At 36.2% G+C, this 20912-nt stretch overlaps 2 protein-coding genes across 4 annotated transcripts; one reads left to right on the top strand and one right to left on the bottom strand.

Moving 5' to 3' along the window:
* Positions 1 to 304: 304 nt before the first annotated feature.
* On the bottom strand, positions 305 to 5214 carry utp23 (UTP23 small subunit processome component). Of its 3 annotated transcripts, none has more exons than XM_037794076.1 (4): positions 4932 to 5214; positions 4695 to 4900; positions 2229 to 2403; positions 305 to 1434 (listed from the first exon to the last, which is right to left on the bottom strand). In XM_037794076.1, exons 2-4 carry the CDS (start codon positions 4880 to 4882, stop codon positions 1036 to 1038), a joined length of 762 nt encoding a protein of 253 aa, XP_037650004.1. In that variant the 5' UTR covers positions 4883 to 4900; positions 4932 to 5214; the 3' UTR covers positions 305 to 1035. The 3 variants fall into 3 exon arrangements, with proteins under 3 accessions (XP_037650004.1, XP_037650005.1, XP_037650002.1); XM_037794077.1 differs by having other exon boundaries at positions 4695 to 4925; positions 4975 to 5213; XM_037794074.1 differs by having other exon boundaries at positions 4695 to 5213.
* A 1405-nt stretch (positions 5215 to 6619) lies between these two features.
* On the top strand, positions 6620 to 20608 carry rnf5 (ring finger protein 5). Its single transcript, XM_037794078.1, has 6 exons — positions 6620 to 7049; positions 15610 to 15628; positions 17458 to 17570; positions 17777 to 17834; positions 17935 to 18046; positions 18418 to 20608. Exons 1-6 carry the CDS (start codon positions 6811 to 6813, stop codon positions 18537 to 18539), a joined length of 663 nt encoding a protein of 220 aa, XP_037650006.1. The 5' UTR covers positions 6620 to 6810; the 3' UTR covers positions 18540 to 20608.
* Positions 20609 to 20912: the final 304 nt, after the last annotated feature.

The raw sequence follows: 20912 nt of genomic DNA, 5'->3' as shown, positions 1-20912 counted from the left end.
TGCATTTAATTGACATAAGCATTCAAAAGCTGCAGTTAAATTAATGTCCTAAATTTTATGTGGATTTCTTGTATGCAAACTGCAAAAACTATACTATAAAAAGGTATATAGTGCATACTGCATAGAACTAGTACGTACTATGGAATTGGGACAAAAAAAGAGCTTCAGTTTGAACCTATAGATGATGTAAACCTCAGTGGTCTGCCATACTTGCATGCTCTGTCCTGAAATATTTTATTAGAGTGGAATTGCTCCAGAAAATACCATTTTTATTACCGTGTTTAAGACTTGAAGTTCGTTACAGATTTTTGGATAATCATTTAGATACAACTGGGTGACACAGTAATGTAGAACTCCTGACTGTGTAAATCAAGTAGATACTTGTTCAATATTAATTTATTGCCGTAATATATATCAAGAAAATTAACTGTGTTTTTCTATTTAAAAGCAAAAATTGATTTTTAATCTAAAGAATGAAAGTCTGAATGGACATATTTGTTATGAACGTTGTCGTTTGGACTCTAAACTCATTGTACGAGAAAATACAGGTTGAATTTAACGGACGTCAAAAATCCCACAACAAACAGTAAAAACAAGCAAACCAATGAGTCATTGTGACCGCACTTCTTGTGCTTCTGCAAAGACGGCTGAATGCATGGTTTTTGATATCCTCTTCCATATAAACTGTATTATCATGTAATGTCTGAGTGCATCTTGTATTCTAAACTATGTGCCTGTAAACCTGCTTTTTTTTATTTTGTATGAAAGCCAAGACAAATCTTCTCGATCTCAAAAATGATGCTATGTTTCTGAACAGTATGCCTGTTAAGTCTCGGAAACTGTCGCAACATTTTTAAAAAATAAAACAAATACCATGAGCAGTATTTTAAAATGGCGTTTTGTGTGATAAACATTGATTTATTCCACACAGCAACATCAGAAAAACAGGAATTATTATAGACTGGGTTCGTGGACATCTTGAGATAATATTTATGCAAGAAGCCAAATGTCTGAAGTCTCTGTCTTCCTGCTCTACTATGTATTAGTAACCGCAGGAGCAGACACGTCACCTCCCTCAGTCCTTTGTTTCTTATTTCTACTTCTTTTCCTCTTCTCCCCTTCCTCCGTCTTCTTCTTCGGTGGTGTCGGCCCGCCTTTCTTCTTCTTCTTCAGGCAGCTCAGAGGGTTGGGGTGGCTCTGTTTCCTCTTCCTCTTCTTCCCTTTCCTCTCTCCATCCTTCTGGTCGATGCCCTGCTCCTCTTTCAGGCTGCGGATGCTCTGCTGCTGAGCCGTGCTCACCAGCTCTCCCAGCTGGACGGCCTTGACGTGGTCGAGGGACGTCTGGCAGGGCTTGTCCAGCACCATGGTGTTGAGGACGATGTAGAGCAGAGGAACGCCCGGGATCTTCTTCAGGCCTGCAGTTAGAGCGTGGTCCTGGAGAACACACACCGACACACCACATACAGTAGATTAGTGTGAAAGTTATACATGTCAGTTACTTCCCACAGTTACACAGTACTCCATTCAGCCCTATTTTTAATTTTTCCTAATAAGGAACATAAGCTGATAACTGAGTGCTGGGCTAACATCTACTGACTGCTGTAGATTCCCAGTTAGTTGGAGTCATTTCCAACAACAAAGACATTGTTACTTCTCATTTAATTGTTCCTCTTACTCAGGGGTCAGCCACATGCGGCTCTTTAGCCCCTCTCCAGTGGCTCCCTGTGGATTTTTAAAAATGGAAATGAATAACTGTTTTTTGTTTACATTTTCATTTTTATTTATCATTGTTGTAGGTCTATGGTACGACGGAGTATTAGGGCAACATTGAGGAAAAAAAATAAATCTGAGATTTCGACAATAAAGTCATAATATTATAAAGTAGTAATTTTATGTGTTATTTTCTTTTTTTTCGTAAAGTTGTGACTTTATTCTTGTAATATTAAAACTTTTTTTTCTCGTAATATTACGACTTCATTCTGGAAATCTCCCCCAATGTGGCCCTAATACTTGGTAGTACATTTGCTCTTTGGCCCTCACTGCATTAGACTTATATACTATATACTTAGACTATAAACTGTGTTACCTTCATCAATGCTCAAATGTTTTGCGGCTCCAGACAGATTTTTTTTGTTGCCTAAAATGGCTCTTTTGATACTAAAAGGTGGCAGACCCCTGCTCTGGGTGATGTGTGTGTGTCTGTGTAGACAGGAGCTCATTGCATTTACCTGTGTAGCAACAAAGTAGTGGTGTGGGTTTGTGTCCCCCAGCATGGACAGCAGACACTCTGAAGCCGGGACAGGCTCCTTCAAATGTGGACATCTCCTCGACTGAAACCTCTGCAGGATGATTTTGGCTCCGTACAGCTCTTTTCCCAGAGTCTCCAGTTCTTTCAGTGCACAGCTGAGAATAAATGATGGGATATTAGATATTTACATTTAACCTGTACATACATACATACAGTAAGTAAATGTACTCACTTTGTAGTGCACAGCTGATTTCCACAAATTTCTGACAGTATACACTAAAAAAAATCATAAATTCATTGAGATGAAAATATATAATAATAAACTTTATTTATACAGCACTTTTCTAAACAAGGTTACAAAGTAAAAAAAGAATCCTGAAAAACTCAGAAAAATGTCCAAAAAAGTAAAAAGGTTTCTGACTTTTTTTGGACATTTTTTCATACATTTTCCAGTATTTTTTCAGACATTTTTCAGACATTTTTTAAAATTATTTTCAGACTTTTTTTTTTTTTTTTTTCTGACTTTTTTTGGACATTTTGACAGACATTTGACAGTATTTTTTCAGAATTATTTTTTGATTTTTTTTCAGAACTTTTTTGGAAATTATTCTGACATTTTCAGTATTTTTTCATGCATTTTTTTTTTTACTTTTTTGAAATTTTTCCTGACTTTTTTTTAGACATTTTCACAGACATTTGACAGTATTTTTTCAGAATTTTTTTTTTTTTTTTTCAGAAATTTTGGGACATTTTTCTGACTTTTTGGGACATTTTTCAGACATTTTTTTTAAATTATTTTCAGACTTTTTTTTTTTTTTTTTTTTACATTTTTCTGACCTTTTTTTTTTTTACTTTTTTTCATGCATTTTTTCCCCCCTTTTTTTTTAAAAATTTTTCCTGACTTTTTTTTTGACATTTTCAGTATTTTTTCAGACATTTTTCAGTATTTTTTCTGACATTTTTCTGAATTTTTTTCAGATATTTTTTTTTAACTTTTTTTGACATTTTTCTGACTTTTTTTTGGACATTTTGACAGACATTTGACAGAATTTTTTTTTGATTTCTTTTCAGAATTTTTGGGACATTTTTCTGATTTTTTTGGACATTATTCCATACACTTTTTTTTAATTATTTTCAGACTTTTTTTTATTTTTTACATTTTTCTGACTTTTTTTAACTTTTTTTTTTTTTTTAAATTTTTCTGACTTTTAACTTTTTTTCATGCATTTTTTTTTTAACTTTTTTTCAGATATATTTTTTTTTACTTTTTTGGAAATTATTCTGAGTTTTTCAGGATTCTTTTTTTACTTTTCAGTATTTTTTCATACATTTTCCAGTATTTTTTCAGACATTTTTCAGAATTTTTTTCAGATCTTTTTTTTTTACTTTTTTGGAAATTTTTCTGACTTTTTTTGGACATTTTTCCATACATTTTTTTAAATTATTTTCAGACTTTTTTTTTTTTTTTTTTTTAACTTTTTTTGACATTTTTCTGACTTTTTTTGGACATTTTGACAGACATTATCCAGTATTTTTTTCAGAATTTTTTTCAGATTTTTTTCTGGTTTTTTTGGACATTTTTCCATACATTTTTTTAAAATTATTTTCAGACTTTTTTTTCATGCATTTTTCAGTGTTTTTTCAGACATTTTTCTGAATTTTTTTCTGACATTTTTTGAAATTTTTCCTGACTTTTTTTTAGACATTTTCAGTATTTTTTCAGACATTTTTCAGATTTTTTTTTGAATTTCTTTCTGACTTTTTTTTTTTTTTTTTTTACTTTTTTTTGACATTTTTCTGACTTTTTTTGGACATTTTGACAGACATTATCCAGTATTTTTTCAGACATTTTTCAGAATTTTTTTCTGATTTTTTTTTTGTTTTTTTGGACATTTTTCTGACTTCTTTTCAGGCATTTTTCAGAGGGTTTTTTTGATTTTTTTTGGACATTTTTGGAAATTTTTCTGACTTTTTTTGGACATTTTTTATGCATTTTCTGTGTTTTTTCTGACATTTTTCTGAATTCTTTTCAGATATTTTTTTTTTTATTTTTTTGGACATTTTTCTGACTTTTTGACAGACATTATCCAGTATTTTTTCAGAATTTTTTGGACATTTTTCCAGACATTTTTCTTTATTTATTTTCAAACTTTTTTTTTTTTTTTTACATTTTTCTGACTTCTTCTGGTCCTGGTCTGGTCTAGAGGTTCAATCAGAGAACAGGAGCCACATTAGAGAGAGCTAAGGCTAACGTAGATATTAGACTCTTTTGTATTAATCACTCAAAAACTGTTAGCTGTATCCCTGATAAATCAAAATGATATCACATAAATGCAACTTTCTGATCAATAAATCATTGCATCGGCTAATATTTGCTCAATTCAGTTATAATATAATTCCATTTAACCTGTACATACATACAGTAAAAGTAAGTAAATGTACTCACTTTGTGGTGCACAGCTGCACCTCTCCCATCAGGTATTTGGGCATCTGCTCTTTGATCTGGATCTTGTTCTTCAGAGCAGCCTGACAGAAAGTCCCATCGATGAGGATCTGAAAGGGCTCCCTGAAGCTGAAGTTGTATTTGTAGAAGCTGATGGTCTTCTTGGCTTGTTTCTGTCGCTTGAGCCCCATGCTGGCTGCTGGCTGCTGTCTGCTGTCTGCTGGCTGGAAGCTGCTGGCTGCTGTCTGCTGTCTGCTGGCTGCTGGCTGTCTGCTGTCTGCTGAACTCAGAGCAACGTGCTACTTGTTGACGTTAACGTCGGTGCCAAACGTTAAAATGTCCGTTGCCGTTGAGGAGGAGTCTTCCGGTTACATTTACTCGTTTTTGTGGAGGTCTTTACGTACAAATTTTCAAATTATCACTTTCGGATACAAGCATGGACATTTCTTAGTGGTACACAACACACAACACGCTTGTGGTGTCTGCTTCTCATGACTCCGGGCGGACACAAGGAGACATACGACGATGGTTCCGGAGATCTTCTTCTTCTTTGGAGCCACCATCTGGACTGGAGTGTGGAACAGGAGATTGTGCAGAAATGAAATGAAATAAAATAAAATAAAATAAAATAAAAAAATAAATAAAAATAAAATAAAAATAAAAATAATATTAATAATAATAATGAGTATTCCCCAATAGATCAGTACATGTTCGACAGGTTTGACATTTAAACATTTACATTTATGTAGATAGTGTCATCATTTTTATTCAACATTATATGCGTATTTTTATTTTTGTCATTCCTTACGTGTCAACTTTTTCTCCCATTTTTTGATGAATTGATTTATTATCATTATTATTATTATTATGCTTATCTATATATATATTTTTTATCATTATTGTTCCTTTTTCTGTTTTTTATTTATTGTTTTTATTCTTTGTATTATTATTATTATTATTATTAGTAGTAGTAGTAGTATTGTTGTAATTGCTAAGGTTTTTTGTTTTTTATCTATTTTATTATTATTATTATTATTATTAGTAGTAGTAGTAGTAGTGTTATTACTATATTATTCTTATCATTATTATTATTATGCTTATCATGATGATTATTCTTATTTTATCATTAGATTTTTTATTATTATTATTTATTATTATTATTATTAGTAGTAGTAGTACTATTGTTGTTATTACTATAGTTTTTTGTTTTTTATTTTTTGTTTATTTATTGTTCTTTATTTTATTATTATTATTATTATTATTAGTATGTTATTACTATAGTTTTTTTTTATTATTATATTTTTTTATTATTAATTATAATAATAATAATTATTATTATTATTATTATTATTACTATATTATTCTTATTATTCTTATCATTATTATTATAATGCTTATCATGATGGTTATTCTTATTTTATCATTAGATTTTTTATTAATATTATATATTATTATTATTATTATTATTATTAGTAGTAGTAGTAGTAGTAGTAGTAGTACTATTGTTGTTATTACTATAGTTTTTTGTTTTTTATTTTTTGTTTATTTATTGTTCTTTATTTTATTATTATTATTATTAGTAGTAGTATGTTATTACTATAGTTTTTTTTATTATTATTATATTTTTTATTATTAATTATAATAATAATAATAATAATAATAATAATAATTATTATTATTATTATTATTATTATTATTATTATTAGTAGTAGTAGTAGTAGTAGTAGTAGTAGTAGTAGTATTGTTGTTATTACTATAGTTTTTTATTTTTTGTGTATTCATTGTTTTTTGTTCATTTTATTCTTATTATAATTTGTGTTATTATTATTATTATTATTATTATTATTATTATTATTATTATATAATTCGTGGTGGGTGTTTATATCCTCCCCGCCCCCTCGTCTGGTGTTTTTCCCGGAAGCGGAAGTCTTCATTCAGGTGGAGCGACAGCAGCAGCAGCCCGTAATAATCCATAACACCTCCATGTAGCAGCAGCCTCTCGGTCTGGTGACACCCCGTCGTCGCCAGACTCAGACACAGTTCACTAACAGCTCGGGTCGGCCCGGTGCGGTTCGGTTGGGTTCCTTACCTTCCTCACTACGTAAACAGTAACATTATTATGGCGGCCGCGGATCCCCGGTGCTCGAGTGACGGCGGGCCGGCCAGCAGAGGAGGATTCCCGGCCGGGGAGAGCAGCGACGGGCCGGGCGGCAGCAGCGGCAGCAGCGGTGGAGGAGGCGGCAGTAGCGGCAGCGGCGCAGAGGGCGACCGGGAGCGGGACCGGGCCACCTTCGAGTGCAACATTTGTTTGGACACTGCCCGGGACGCGGTCATCAGTATGTGCGGCCACTTGTTCTGGTACGAGACGGGGTAGTTTCTGATGTGTGGAAGGAGGTTGTTTATGTTTCTGACCGGTGTGTAGTTTTGCCGCGGCCTCCGTCAGTTTGATATTCCGCGGCAGAATCACGCCCCAAAAACGCGTTTTTTTAAACAGCAGATGACAGCGGCAAAGATGGCTTGTTAGTTAGATAACTGAAGTTGGTTTTGTTGTCAGAGCTGCAGTGATGATGAGTGAAGCCTGGTTGCAACATTATAAATGTGTGGTCCATGATGTCTCTGATGAAGGCTGCTGGTCACTCACCATATCTGCAATTTGTTTTCTCGTAATATTACGACTTTTTTTTCTCGTAAAGTTATGATTTTATTCTCGTAATATTACTACTTTTTTTTCTCGTAAAGTTATGATTTTATTCTCGTAATATTACGATTTTTTTCTCGTAAAGTTATGACTTTATTCTCGTAATATTACTACTTTTTTTTTCTCGTAAAGTTATGATTTTATTCTCGTAATATTACGATTTTTTTCTCGTAAAGTTATGACTTTATTCTCGTAATATTACTACTTTTTTATCGTAAAGTTATGATTTTATTCTCGTAATATTACGATTTTTTTCTCGTAAAGTTATGACTTTATTCTCGTAATATTACTACTTTTTTATCGTAAAGTTACGACTTTATTCTCGTAATATTACTACTTTTTTATCGTAAAGTTATGATTTTATTCCCGTAATATGACTTTTTTCTCGTAAAGTTACAACTTTATCTCATAATATTACGACTTTTTTTCTCGTAAAGTTATAACTTTATTCTCGGAATATTACGACTTTTTTTCTCGTAAAGTAATGATTTTATTCTCGTAATATTACGACTTTTTACTCTTAATATGACTTTATTCTGGAAATCTCTGATTTTTTTCCCTCAATGTGGCCCTAATACACGTAGTACATTTGCTCTTTGGCCCCTCACTGCATTAGACTTATATACTATATACTTAGACTATAAACTGTGTTACCTTCATCACAATGCTCAAATGTTTTGCGGCTCCAGAAAAAAAAATGTTTGTGCCTAAAATGGCTCTTATAAAACCGTGTTTGTGGTCCTGATGTCTCTGATGAAGGCTGCTGGTCACTCAACATATCTGCAGATTGCACATGTGATCTGCTCTGATCTTGTGAGCAGTTTTAAGTGGTTCAGCTTGATCATATATTATCATATGGTGTGATGTAGGTCAGAGGTCACAACTGCTCACTCACAAACACCCTCTCTGTGACACTAACTTTCAGTGATCATTTGCAGCTTTGAGATCAGGTCCATGCTCGGTGCACCTGGCAGGCGTGCAGTATGGTGCTAAAACAAATTATACACAGAAAATCAAATAGTTTTTTCACCAAAAATACAAAATATTCTGGTTCCAGCTACTTAAATGCGAGGGTTTGCTGCTTTTTTGTATTTTAAATAATTGAAAAAAATATATTTTTAGTTATTTTGGCAGTTGGTTGGATAATACAAGTAATTAAAATATGTTAATTTGGGATGGATTTTTTTCCACAATTTTCTGACAGTATACACTAAAAAAATTATAAATTCATTGAGATGAAAATATATAATAAACTTTATTTATATAGCACTTTTCTAAACAAGGTTACAAAGTGCTTTTCAGAAAAAAAGAAAAAAAAGAAAATCAACAAAATAGAAAAAAAAAAACAATAAATCAGCAAAGAATAAAATACAATCAACAGAGGGATCATAAAAACAAGAAACATCTGGGGGTAAAATACAATTTAGATGATAAAAGCCAGCATCATATTAATCACTCAAAACTGTTACCTGTATCTCTGATAAATCAAAATGATATGATATAAATGCAACTTTTTGACCAATAAATCACTGTATCGGCTAATATTTGCTCAATTCCGTTATAATAATATTGGTTTATATGTCAGCTAATAAGTAATTGCAGTAAAGGAATGCCAAAGATGCATCATGTTTGAGGTAATTTAGAAACAGTTTGCCTACCCGAGAGCACTGATAAGTTTATTTATCAACCATAAAATGCCCCGTACGTCTCATTAGTTTAGTAGATTAATCAATAGTGAAAGTGACTTGTCACCCTTGGTTGCATTTTAACTGTGATTCTCGTCCCTTCTCCTATCTCGGTTTTTAAATCAAGACTTGCGCAAGGCTCTCTCAACCTTCAAACCGTTTTGTGTTGAACATTCATTCACACATGCACACAGTGACGTGTTTTAAAGGCTCATTCATGAGTGTTGACTGATGGCCTTGCTCGCTCGCTAGTTGAGGCTAATGTGAGATTAGAGCCAAGAGATTGGGATTGGGGTCAAACCGTAAGGGCATAATACTGTAAGCAGTAGTAAAAGTTATAACACAGAAGAAAACGTGACCTCCCTTCACCCGTTAGTGACGTACGTTTTGGGAGTTTTAAATGATAATGATCTGTGTGGTTGTGTTTTGGAAACAGAGACAGAGTTTAAGGAAGTAGGTTAGTAGGGATGCTCCTGCAGTCCGTAAACCGTGGTCTCTTTGTGACTACGAATGTTATCTCCCTTTCAGTGTCAAGGATTTTACTCCACTGGGAACACACAAATGAAGCCCACAAAATGTTTTGAGCTGTAAAAGACCATCATGTACAAGGTGTCTCATAGGTTGACCCTGAACCAGGGTTTTAAACTGCCGATCCGGCCCACAAGACAATGTCATAAGCCCCCCCGTGTGTTTAGAAATTAGCGTCACGCCCAGCCTGCAAGTGATGTGAATTACTTATTGTCTTCTATTTGAAAATAATAATTAAAATGTCTGGTAAGGCTGCAAAATTAAAAGGAACAGTGTGTAACATTTCGGGGGATCTCTTGGCAGAAATGGAATAAAATATGAATAAGTATGTTTCCATTAGTGTGTAATCACCTGAAAATATGAATATTATGTTTTTGTTAGCTTTAAAAAGAGCCGTTTATATCTACATACGGAGCAGGTCCTCTTTACGAAGTCCACCATGTTTCCACAGTAGCCCAGAAAGCACAAACCAAACACTGGCTCTAGATGGGGACATTCACGTTTTCGCGTCGGCCACCGTAGTTCTCCTACGCGCTTTGAGCACAAGGGTGAAGTTTCTGTTAGTAGAATCCGCCAGATCCTACACACTGCACCTTTTTAAAGCATAAAAACTGGCCTTTTATTTTGCCTAACTGAACAACTTGTAAAAATGGACACTAAGCTGTGATCAACTGATTTACAGCAGTGCACATGACACCAAAGTCTCTTTTCTCAAACCTAAAATAAAGACTGAACTGGAGGACAGACAGTTTTAAGAGAGATGGACAGCTGATTATTATGCTAACAAGTTTCTGTCTCATCTACAAGAAGAAAGTTGGCTTTTTTAAAGTAATACAAGCAACATTTCTGTACTAAACATGCAGAGCAGTATGCTAGGCATGAAGAAAAAGAAGAATTGCTCAGCTTTGAAGTGTGTTTTGATAAATGTTTGTGTTAAAAAGTACACAAGACCACAGAGCCTGAGGCCTTTTTCATTATCTCAATATTGTCTAATAATCTAGTGTTGATTTATTTAATATTTGATCAGAGAAATTCACCTCACAGTTACACGTGCAGCAGTTGCATCGAAGCTCCTGCGTTCGGGGATCTGATGTAACTTAGTTGCTAGGTTACCTGTGTCCCCCTTCGTCTCTCTCATCTTCTGTGAAACGTGATGAAACTGTGATGAAACTACCAGCAAGGATGAAAGGTGATGATGACGTTGGATCACCTGCTGCAACTTCAAATCAAAATTGCAACTTAATTGCTTATTAATTGTCTTTATTTCTATTAGAATTTAAATATTATAAATCAATGTCACGTAGCTTACATTATGTATTTTAGATGCCTCAGTGTGAGTTAAACGTCTAACCCTGCTTTTATTTTACTTTGACACCATTTATTTCTTTGGTCTTTGGACCATTTCTCCGATAGTTCAGCTGCAGCAAAACAACTACATTTGTAGCCAAAATGCTCACAAATAAATAGAGTTAGCGCAATAGAAATGCTTCGTTGAATTGAGCCAGTATCACTTTTCTAGCATCAGAAACTCAACCTGCCTTTTACCTGTAACTGTGTCAAAATATGACAGATAAATTATTCAGGAAACTGTGACAAATTCAAATTTGAAGTAAATTCAGAAAGCCGCCCTACTAGCAAACTGCACGAGATTCTAGAGGAAATGATTTGTGTGTAAAAGACATTAACGTCACTTCAATATTTTGAGGTGTGACGTCTTTATGATCCCTGAGTGAAAGACGCCGGCCACACAGGCTGCAGTGAGCTCTCATGCACCAAGACTGAATGAGAGCTCATGCTGGAAGTAGAGCGAGAAAAATTAGATCAAAGGAAAGTAGGGCTGCAACTAACGATTCATTTCATTGACGATTAATCTGTCGATTATTTTCCTGATTAATCGATTAGTTGTTTTGTCTATAAAATGGTGAAAAATGTCGATCAGTGTTTCCCAACGGTTTTAAATCTAATTTTAGGAAAACTATCATATTATAAAGACACACCACCACATGCATAACATCTGAGCTTTAAAAAAGTTGCCTTCAGCACAGTCCCTGTAACATCCAACATCATACTGTAGCACTACTTTGAGAGGGCACATCTCTTTGCAAATGAAATAAAGTATTGCCTGAGTTCATCTTAACATGTAATATATCCATGAAAAATTTATAGTGTTTTCGAGAATCAATACAGTATCACAACACCCCTACTGCCAATTATTTATTTTTTTATTTTTTTGAAGCGTTTAGTCTATAAAATGTCAGACAATAGTTTCAACACTTTGAAACCTTGAAATATTGATCATACCATCACAGAAGATAAAGAAAAGCAGCAAATCTGCACAATTGAGAAGCCGGATCTAAATTTAGTTTAGCCGATTATTTGTCTATAGATCGGCTAATTGATCAATTGACCGATTGATGGACTCGTTATTTTACACTGTTAGTTATATTAAAGTGGATATACTGTAGTTGCAGTATTACCTTCATTAAAAACATAGTGATCCTGGAATAGTTCATGTTTAGTCTTGGCCTCTTTTTTTCCCCAGTAGGTTCAGTCAAGTTTAGAGCTGAATCAATTAGTCGATCAACAGGAAGGTATTCGTTTCAGGTTGTTGAAAGTTAACTTGTTGTATGGAAACGCAATTTGAATACACCAAACCGTGTTTCTCAAAACATGCATTTTTAACTATTTCGACTCCTTTGCTCCGTTAATCTTTTTATTTTTTTTTAACAAAACAAGACATGTGAAGACGTCAACGTGGGAATTAGGAATTATTAGGTGCAGCACAAAAATTTAAGACAGTAGATCAGGGCTGCAACTAACGATTATTTTCATTGTCTATTCATCCTTCGATTGTTTTCATGATTAGTTGTTTGGTCTATAAAATGCCAGAAAATGTCGATCGGTGTTTCCCAAAGCCCAAGATGACGTCCTCAAATGTCTTGTTTTGTCCACAACTCAAAAAAAAGTCAGTTTACAGTCATAGAGGAGTAAAGGAACCAGAAAATATTCACATTTAAGAAGCTGGAATCAGAGAATTGTTAATTCTTAAAAACAATTACTCAAATCGATTATCAAAATAGTTGGCAAATAATTTAATAGTTGACAACAAATCAATTCATTTTTGCCGCTCTACAGTAATTCCACGCAGCCAAACTCTTCCATTGCTGCTGCTAACATTTCAGATAAGGCTTTTTGTCTTGCCTAAAACACCCACCAAGCATTGTGTTCAGTGAAACATTACTGCCGTGTATGTCTGTAAACACATGATTAAGATCAGAGGGGAGTAACTAGACAATAATCCACTCTCGGCTTATCTTCTTATTCTAAATTTGATGTTATGAAAATGAGACTCTGCATCCATTTAATGGCTCTAGTGGGGTCACATAATGGAGTTCTGCAGTCTGAATGGTTTCTGAGCCTCTTATTGGAAATTAAGCAGTTATTTTCAGGTCACAAGAGCTCGGCTATACGTGTGGCCACATGTCGAATCACTGTTGAATGGGTTGTTGTGTTAACTTAGGCCTCGCTTTGTTCGGCTGTTTGTAGCCACAGGAATGTCATTCTCAGCAGCGATCTGATAGCCGCTGTTACACTAATACTGTACACACCGAGCCACGCTCCGTATGTGTGAGGAAAAAGCCTGCATGTTTTGTGGTTTTCGTGTTTTGGTTTGGTCCACCTGAGGCAATGACTGAGGTTTTGAATGTTTTGTGCTTTTGAAGTGCTGAAAGTGTTGAAAACAAGTCCTGCCTGTTCCTCTGCATGATCCGAGCTAACTTTGCTGTTGAAGTTTATCTCACAAGGAATCTCTGACAGAAGCACTTTTTAGAGACATTAAACCCGCAGTAGGCAGTTTATTTTTAGCATCATTGGGCAAAAATAACCTTTCAGCATATTGTAATTCAAGGGTTCTGAGAGAAAACTAGACTTCTGCACCTCCTCATGGCTCTGTTTTCAGGCTTTGGAAAATCTAGCCCTTGACGGGAGACTTTGACCAATCACAGGTCATTTCAGAGAGAGAGCGTTCCTATTGGCTCTTCATTCAACGGAGGCAGCTGTCAATCACTCTCCAACTCTGATCAAACGGTCAAACTAGGCAGCGCTGATCAAATATGAATCAATATTCTGTTACTGTAATGATTATTTCTCGCCTCAAATGTTTTCAGAAACATCTTGTAGTGTACTGTTTAACTGTAAAATTAGAAAGTTTGCTCCATCTGGTGGGCGGGGCTTTGTATTTCCTCAACTGATCTCAACATGACTGCCGGGTCACAAACGTTCTCATTTTACAGCTGAACAGTACACTACAAGATGTTTCTGAAAACATTTGAGGCGAGAAATAGGCATTACAGTAACAGAATATTGATTCATATTTGATCAGCGATGCCTAGTTTGACCATTTGATCGGAGTTTGCGAGTGATTGACAGCTGCTCTGAGACGGCAAGACTCCAGCTCGGCTCTAACTGGTTGTTTTTCTCCGGTCTGTGAAATCTTGCAGATGCCATTAGGAGCACCGGAGGACACGTGATTTTTTTGTAAAAATATTTTTTTAATTATATTTGCTCCAATTCTACCCACTGTTGCTTTAAGAACACGGTAAAGTCAGAAATTATGCATTTATACAGAAGAGAAAAGAATAGTTTCCAGCTACTTACTGTACTGTTACACACACTGGCTGTATTGTTTTTGCATAAACATGTCTTCTCAGTCAAAAAACGTACCATCATGACAGGAACATGTTATCTTATCTTGTAAAACGAGCGCTGCTTACCTCATGGAAACTTTAAGCTTTCTGTAGTGGCTGAACTCTAATTAACTGAGGTCTTAGGGCAAAACTAAACTCATTTATTCAAACATTTAATTTATGTAAGGGATAAAAATAAACCCAGACATGGCGATGCAGGACCCCAACGTAAAGCGGCCCCGCTCATTACAAGGCTACTTACTTAAGAAATCAATATTTAAAATGGTCCTCCAGAGTCTGAGGTCAGAACTGCATCCATAGCAGCGGTCTGCTATACAGAAATAACAGACCGTAGAATGCCGTAATTGACCAATCAGAGTCGAGTATTCAACAAAGCCGGGTAATAAAATGCACTTTATGGTGACGTTAAAGAGCTTTCAGACTTACAGATTAGTTTGGTTAATAAATTAAAAACCACAAGTCAAACACGGAGTCCCTTTCACTCCACCTTTGTCATATACTGGATTGAAGTTTATCTAATGATATCCTAAGCAAATAAAAATTAGAAGAAAAAAAAATTCTAACTTTTGTATTTCAATTGGAGTAGTAATTTTATGCAGTTGACTGTATTTCATAGGTTTTTTTCACTATTTTTAAAACCGTTCAGGAATAATGAATTAACTCTATAAACGAGGGCTGACCCAAATAACAATATGTAATAATAATGTATAAATCTCCAAATAGCCCATTAAATAAGAATAATTCCACAACATTATTCAACATTAATTATTATTGTCAGACAGAAACGGGGGAGATGGAGACAGACAGACAGAAGAACTTGTCAGCCTGCTGCGCCGCGCCACTCAGCGAAGCTTCGAATATTTCTCACCGAAGTCCAAAAAAATAGTATTCAGGACAGCCCTACTTTCAACATTTCTTTGTACAGTTAGATATTTATGGGCCGTTACAGAGTTATAAAGGTGTACTCACTGATTTGGCATTTCCTCAAACCTGCATCCTGCACTCCCACAATGCAGCAGCAGGTCGGCCGTACTGCCGACAACAGATGGAGCCAATTAATACTAACGACGGGGAGCAGGGACACGTTTAATCAGCCCCCTCGTTAGGAACAGGTGCTTCTGGCCAGGTGGGACTCCACGGGAAGATTCACACAGTTACCAAAAACAGACTTTATATTCAATCTATACATAATATTATACATATAATAAATTAGCTCCAGGAATGTTGGTGCTGTTATCGAAGCAAGCTGGTGACTATTGTGAGAATGCAAACTAATGTTTTGTTTGTCTCTGTCTCTACAGCTGGCCCTGTCTTCACCAAGTAAGTAGTTCCTCTGTCATGATACTTGTTAAACAGCCACACAGGTGTTTTCAATACTCTGACTGATTAGACTTCTGAAATGATTGACAAAACGTAAATCAACAACTGATTTGTTGTTTACGTCCTTTAGCCACACATTCACAGGTTCCATGCAGGTTGCTGTTCTATAATCACAGTCAGGACAGTCGATTGACAGGAAATTAATCTGCAATTATTTTGATGGCAGATTAAACGTTTGGCGCATTTTCCATACAGATATGCTAAACATTTATTGTTTCCAGATTCTCAAATGTGAGGATTTTTTTTGGTTTAGACTGTGGGGTTTTTGTTGGTCGGACAAAATTGGCACTTTCGGCTTTGTTCGGCTCACCATTCTCTGACAAATCAATCAATGAATCGAGAAACAAATTGGCAGCTTAAATTAATCGATGACAATATGGACAATAGTTAATCGCGGCCCTAAAAAAAACTTTAAAACATCTTGGTTCTGGGAAATTGATGGGCGTTTTACTATTTTCTGACTTAAATTAGATTTAAAACACAATTGATGGATTAACCCAGTCAGTTGCATCAGCCCATGAGAATATTAAAGGGGACATATAATGCTCATTTTCAGGTTCATACTTGTATTCTGGGTTTCTACTAGAACATGTTTACATGCTTGAATGTTCAAAAAACACATTATTTTTCACATACTGTCTGTCTTAATATACCTGTATTCATCCTCTGTCTAAAACGCTCCGTTTTAGTGCCTGTCTCTTTAAGCCCCCCCTTCTGAAAAAGCCCAGTCTGCTCTGATTGGCTCGTGAGAAAAATATGGTGCACCTTTCCAAAGGTATATATTCTAACGAGCCTGTATGTGACATAGGAAGAGGTAGCAAATCTGAATGACTTGTTGAATCACATGTTTTCTGATCTGGGCAGCCCACAAAAAAACTGACTGGGTTGTCTTACTTCACAGTTTTAGGGTTGGTAGGGACTCTGGATACCCAAATGTATGAACACAAGCACTGAAAAAGTGAGTTTTTCTATGATATGTCCCCTTTAATCCACCTCACTCACTTCCACTGAAGCCTGTAAAACTGATTCATTCAAGAATTTGCCAGTTTCTGTGCGAGCTCCGACCAGCTCAGGCACTTCCATATGTCAAAACGTACCTGTCTTGCGTGTTTGTGGCCGAGTCATTGATTCAAACATTGCCCCATCAACCCGTTTTATACAATACCACAGCACCAGAATTTAGCAAAGCTCCGTCTTCCGGTCGGTGTGGTCTGTCTGAACTTTAAAATGGCTAAACCCTAACGTAAAAGGGATAGTAGGTCTGTACTGTACCGGCCAACAGAGGACGTCTCTAATCAGACACAATAGGTGAAAACACACCTGTGTGAGCGAGCTATCGCTGAGTCGGGCCTTTTTTTTTTTTTTTTACTCCAGTGCTCAGCATGTTAACCTAAATGTAATCAGCACAAGGTTGTGATGTAACCTCAGCATGGAAACTACACCTGTCAGTTGACTTAGTGCAGCTTAAACATGCTAATGCACTTAATGCCTCTGTTTACTGCAGCTTTCTCTCTGTTACTCTACTCTTACACTGCTCTCAGTGTAGCAGCATAAGCACTACATACAGTAGATTCAAGTAGAGATTAAACATGACTGCAACCATTTGTGGAAATGTATTTACTGTTAATCTCTTCAAGTTTTTGTTGTGAATGTGCCGCTGGACACAAGCTTTTCTTAGACTTTGGCACTGAACCCAGCATTTAGACAGTAGAAAGGTGTTTTTATCTGATCTATGTTGTCAATCTTTCTTCCTCTGTTGCTCCTCTCAGTGGCTGGAGACGCGGCCCAGCAGGCAGCAGTGTCCTGTATGTAAAGCAGGCATCAGCAGAGAGAAAGTCATCCCACTGTACGGCAGAGGGAGCTCCAGCCAAGAGGACCCCAGGTACACCGAGAGTCTGCATCTCCGTGTGTGTGTGTGCGTGCGTGCGTGCGTGCGTGCGTGCGTGCGTGCGTGCGTGCGTGCGTGCGTGCGTGCGTGCGTGCGTGCGTGCGTGCGTGCGTGCGTGCGTGCGTGCGTGCGTGCGTGTATTTTCTGTTATCGCCTCATGATCACGTATGATTTGATGTTTTTCTTCTGTGGTTGTTCAGGTTGAAAACTCCACCTCGGCCTCAGGGACAGAGAACAGAGCCAGAGAGTCGAGGCGGCGTGAGTCATTTTTTTTCACCCACTGATTAAGATCCCAATTTTGATATTCTCTTTTTATGTTTGTCTTATTTTTTTAAACTGTTTTTTTTTTTTCTGTCAGATGTTTCAGGGTTTCGGGGACACCGGCTTTCACATGTCTTTCGGCATCGGTGCTTTCCCCTTCGGCTTCTTCACCACAGTTTTCAACGCCAACGACCCCTTTCACAGAGCAGGTAAATGCACGAAGACACAAACATCTTTCTTTCCAAGTAAAATCAATTTGAAGGGTCCAAATAGCTGATAATGATCAGTTAAAGTGATACATCCTTGCTGCTTTTGTAATGATTAAATTATTCTTTTGTGATAATTGATTTCTAATGATAAATATATACATACATTTGCATAAAAAAGCATATTTGCCCACTCCCATGTTGATAAGAGTATTACTTGACAAATCTCCCTATAAGAACAGAAAAAATGTGATTAATTTGTAATTAATCGCAATTAACTATGAAAAATCATGCGATTAATTGCAATTAAATATTTTAAATGAATTGACAGCCCTAGTATTAACCTTCTCCCACCCATCTCTCCCCAATGTCAGACCAGTATGGACCAGGTGATCAACAAGGCACCGCTAACCTCAACAACGGCAATAACAACTGGCAAGACTCCCTCTTCCTGTTCGTGGCCATCTTCTTCTTCTTCTGGCTGCTGAGTGTGTGATGGAGACCAGACGGGAGGGATAGATGGATAGACGAGTGGATCGATAAGCGGGGAGGGAGGAGCGCAAAAAAACACACACTAAACTCAAGCCACAGACACACACTCATTATTTTACATTTCCTAGCAGGTACTAACTTGGGAGAGAGCGTAGCATTGTGTTCAATCCCAAAACAAGACATACAGGATATATATTATATAAATATTATATTTGAGGATTCTCAGCCCCACACACCTGCTTCGTTGATTTTGTTTATGCAAGAAACACTGGAAAGTAGTTGTGCGAAAATCCCAAAATAAGTCATGTTGGCCCTCCCTCTCTACATGCACTTGTAGATATATGCACACAGAAAACTAACTGTTGGGTTCAGAGACAGTATTAAGTGATCGGGGTGAGCTATGTAAAGATTTTTGGTGCAGAAAAGAGGTGGGTGGAGGATAATTCGGGGCAGTGACTAATTCTGTTTTGGTTTTTCACATTCCTCTTGAAGGTTTATTCCTTTGATTGAGAGAGAGAGAGGGAGACACGTTGTGGAAGAGAGGGAGGGGTATGTATGAGATAGCGTAGTTGTTGCTATAGCAGCTTTTTCTTACTCTAAAAAGGCCAAAGAGTAGCGGATCAGTCATGTACGATGTTGGGGAGTGAAAAAATGTAATCGAATTATGTTCCTGTTTACAGTTTCCTCCTGAATTGAACTCCTAGAATTTGCGACTAAACAGATGGACGGATAGAAATAGCACAGATGGATGCATTTTTTTATATACATGTCTTAACAAAAACCAGCCATTGCACTGTGAAGTCATTTGTAGACGGAGCTTGTCCTAAAGATTGGAGCGTGTGCTGGCGTTTAACCACTTGTTGTGTCTTTTCCTCACAAAGCTGTAGAAACATGAATGAAGGGCCAGTTTGGGAGATTTTCGCATCGACATGAGCAACTTGAGAGAGTAAAAAGCAATCTGACACACACACAGTTTGTTAATTACAGAGCAAATTGTCATGATAGAAAAAGTACTGGCTAATAAAGTAGCTCAATGAGATGATACAAAACTCATGACGGCGGAGTTGATGCAGTGAAGTGAGGAGAATCCTTTCAGTTATTCGTGGAGGTGAAAAAGGTCAGCACACTAAGAATTTACAGGAGTGAACTTGGTGTCACAGTTGATTTGTTTTTTTTTTCTTGACTGTACGTGTCTGTGTGTCCGAGTGAGTGCGTAAACATTATATATTTGTATATATGAATATTGTAAATGCTGTTTTTACGTGTTTTCTGAGTGGATGAGCAGCCACGGAGGGCGATGGAGGAGGAGATGAGCGAGTGCTTTTGTAAAGCGAGAAATGATTCGGTTCCTGGTTTTCCGTTAATTCTTTCCTTTGACTAAAAAAAAAAAAAAAGGCTTGCAGCCCAAACTAATAACTCTTCTGCCAACCTCTCCCTTTAAGTTAAATAAATGTTATGAACGCAAAAAAGTTTGTCCTTCCCTGCTAATGTGATTTGATATAAGGATGTTTGCTCTCTTGTAACTGACACAGTGCACGTTGAAGATCTTCCTTTTAGTGTACAAAGTGTTCGAAGCAGTTGAGCGATATAACACACATTCATCTTAATATTTGACAACTTGACAAGCAAAATGTGCTTCTCTCACGTCTTTCTAACTCCACACCTTCAGATTTTCAAACTCGTAGTCTTCAGCTCCAACCGACAAGGCAATTGATCAGATTTCACGCAGCTCTCCGGAGCCAGAAATAGCTTCATACGGCTTTTTTTTTACACATATACAGTAGTCCTCCCCAACACCTGTATGTGTAATATCACTGGAAATCAGCTCAACTAGATGTAATGAGTGGGTGTTTGGCATTTAAACATTCACACCAGGGTTATAGATGATGCCGAATGTCCTCTGTTGGATGACAGGATGGCTGCAGGGGGCTTGTCATTTCTTGCATACTTGTCTGTTCAAGCTACACTTTGTATTATAAGGCTTATGTGACACTAAAACAAGATTTGACAGACTAAAACTGGAGACATTGTGCAAAACCAAATGATGTAGGAGATTAAAACTTCATTAAAACATCGACTTGTTTTGCGTCGTCATTTCTACATTTTAATATTATCAAACTTGGGTATGTGTATCATCTGTTTATTAAAATATGTCATTCAATCCAGGTCAGGAAACAAATAAAAAAAGAAAAAAATGGTGTGAATTTGTTTTTTTGTAGGCTTTAAAAAAAGGAAAATGTTTTCTTGTTTTTGATTTGATATGTAATCTAATAAACAAGAAAACCAAAACTAAATATTAAAAAAATGATCTGTTTCCATGTACTGGAGACTCTATATAAGGATGAGAAACAGTGACAGGGTTCAAATGTAGGTTGAT

Source organism: Sebastes umbrosus, chromosome 15 (assembly GCF_015220745.1).
Source record: "Sebastes umbrosus isolate fSebUmb1 chromosome 15, fSebUmb1.pri, whole genome shotgun sequence".
NCBI classification, from domain to species: domain Eukaryota; kingdom Metazoa; phylum Chordata; class Actinopteri; order Perciformes; family Sebastidae; genus Sebastes; species Sebastes umbrosus.
Note: the sequence above shows the minus strand (reverse complement) of the source record. Positions and strands in the feature narration are given on the sequence as shown.

Bases quoted from the DNA above. Each gene is read 5' to 3' on its own strand.
- utp23 (XM_037794076.1), bottom strand. From the start codon at position 4,882: ATGGGGCTCAAGCGACAGAAACAAGCCAAGAAGACCATCAGCTTCTAC. The intron at 2,404-4,694 runs GTGAGTACATTT...ATTTATTCTCAG, and splicing joins GTGCAGCTGTGCACCACAAA to CTGTGCACTGAAAGAACTGG. The intron at 1,435-2,228 runs GTAAATGCAATG...TGTGTTCTCCAG, and splicing joins ACTACTTTGTTGCTACACAG to GACCACGCTCTAACTGCAGG.
- rnf5 (XM_037794078.1), top strand. From the start codon at position 6,811: ATGGCGGCCGCGGATCCCCGGTGCTCGAGTGACGGCGGGCCGGCCAGC. The intron at 17,571-17,776 runs GTACACCGAGAG...GTGGTTGTTCAG, and splicing joins TCCAGCCAAGAGGACCCCAG to GTTGAAAACTCCACCTCGGC. The intron at 18,047-18,417 runs GTAAATGCACGA...CCCCAATGTCAG, and splicing joins CGACCCCTTTCACAGAGCAG to ACCAGTATGGACCAGGTGAT.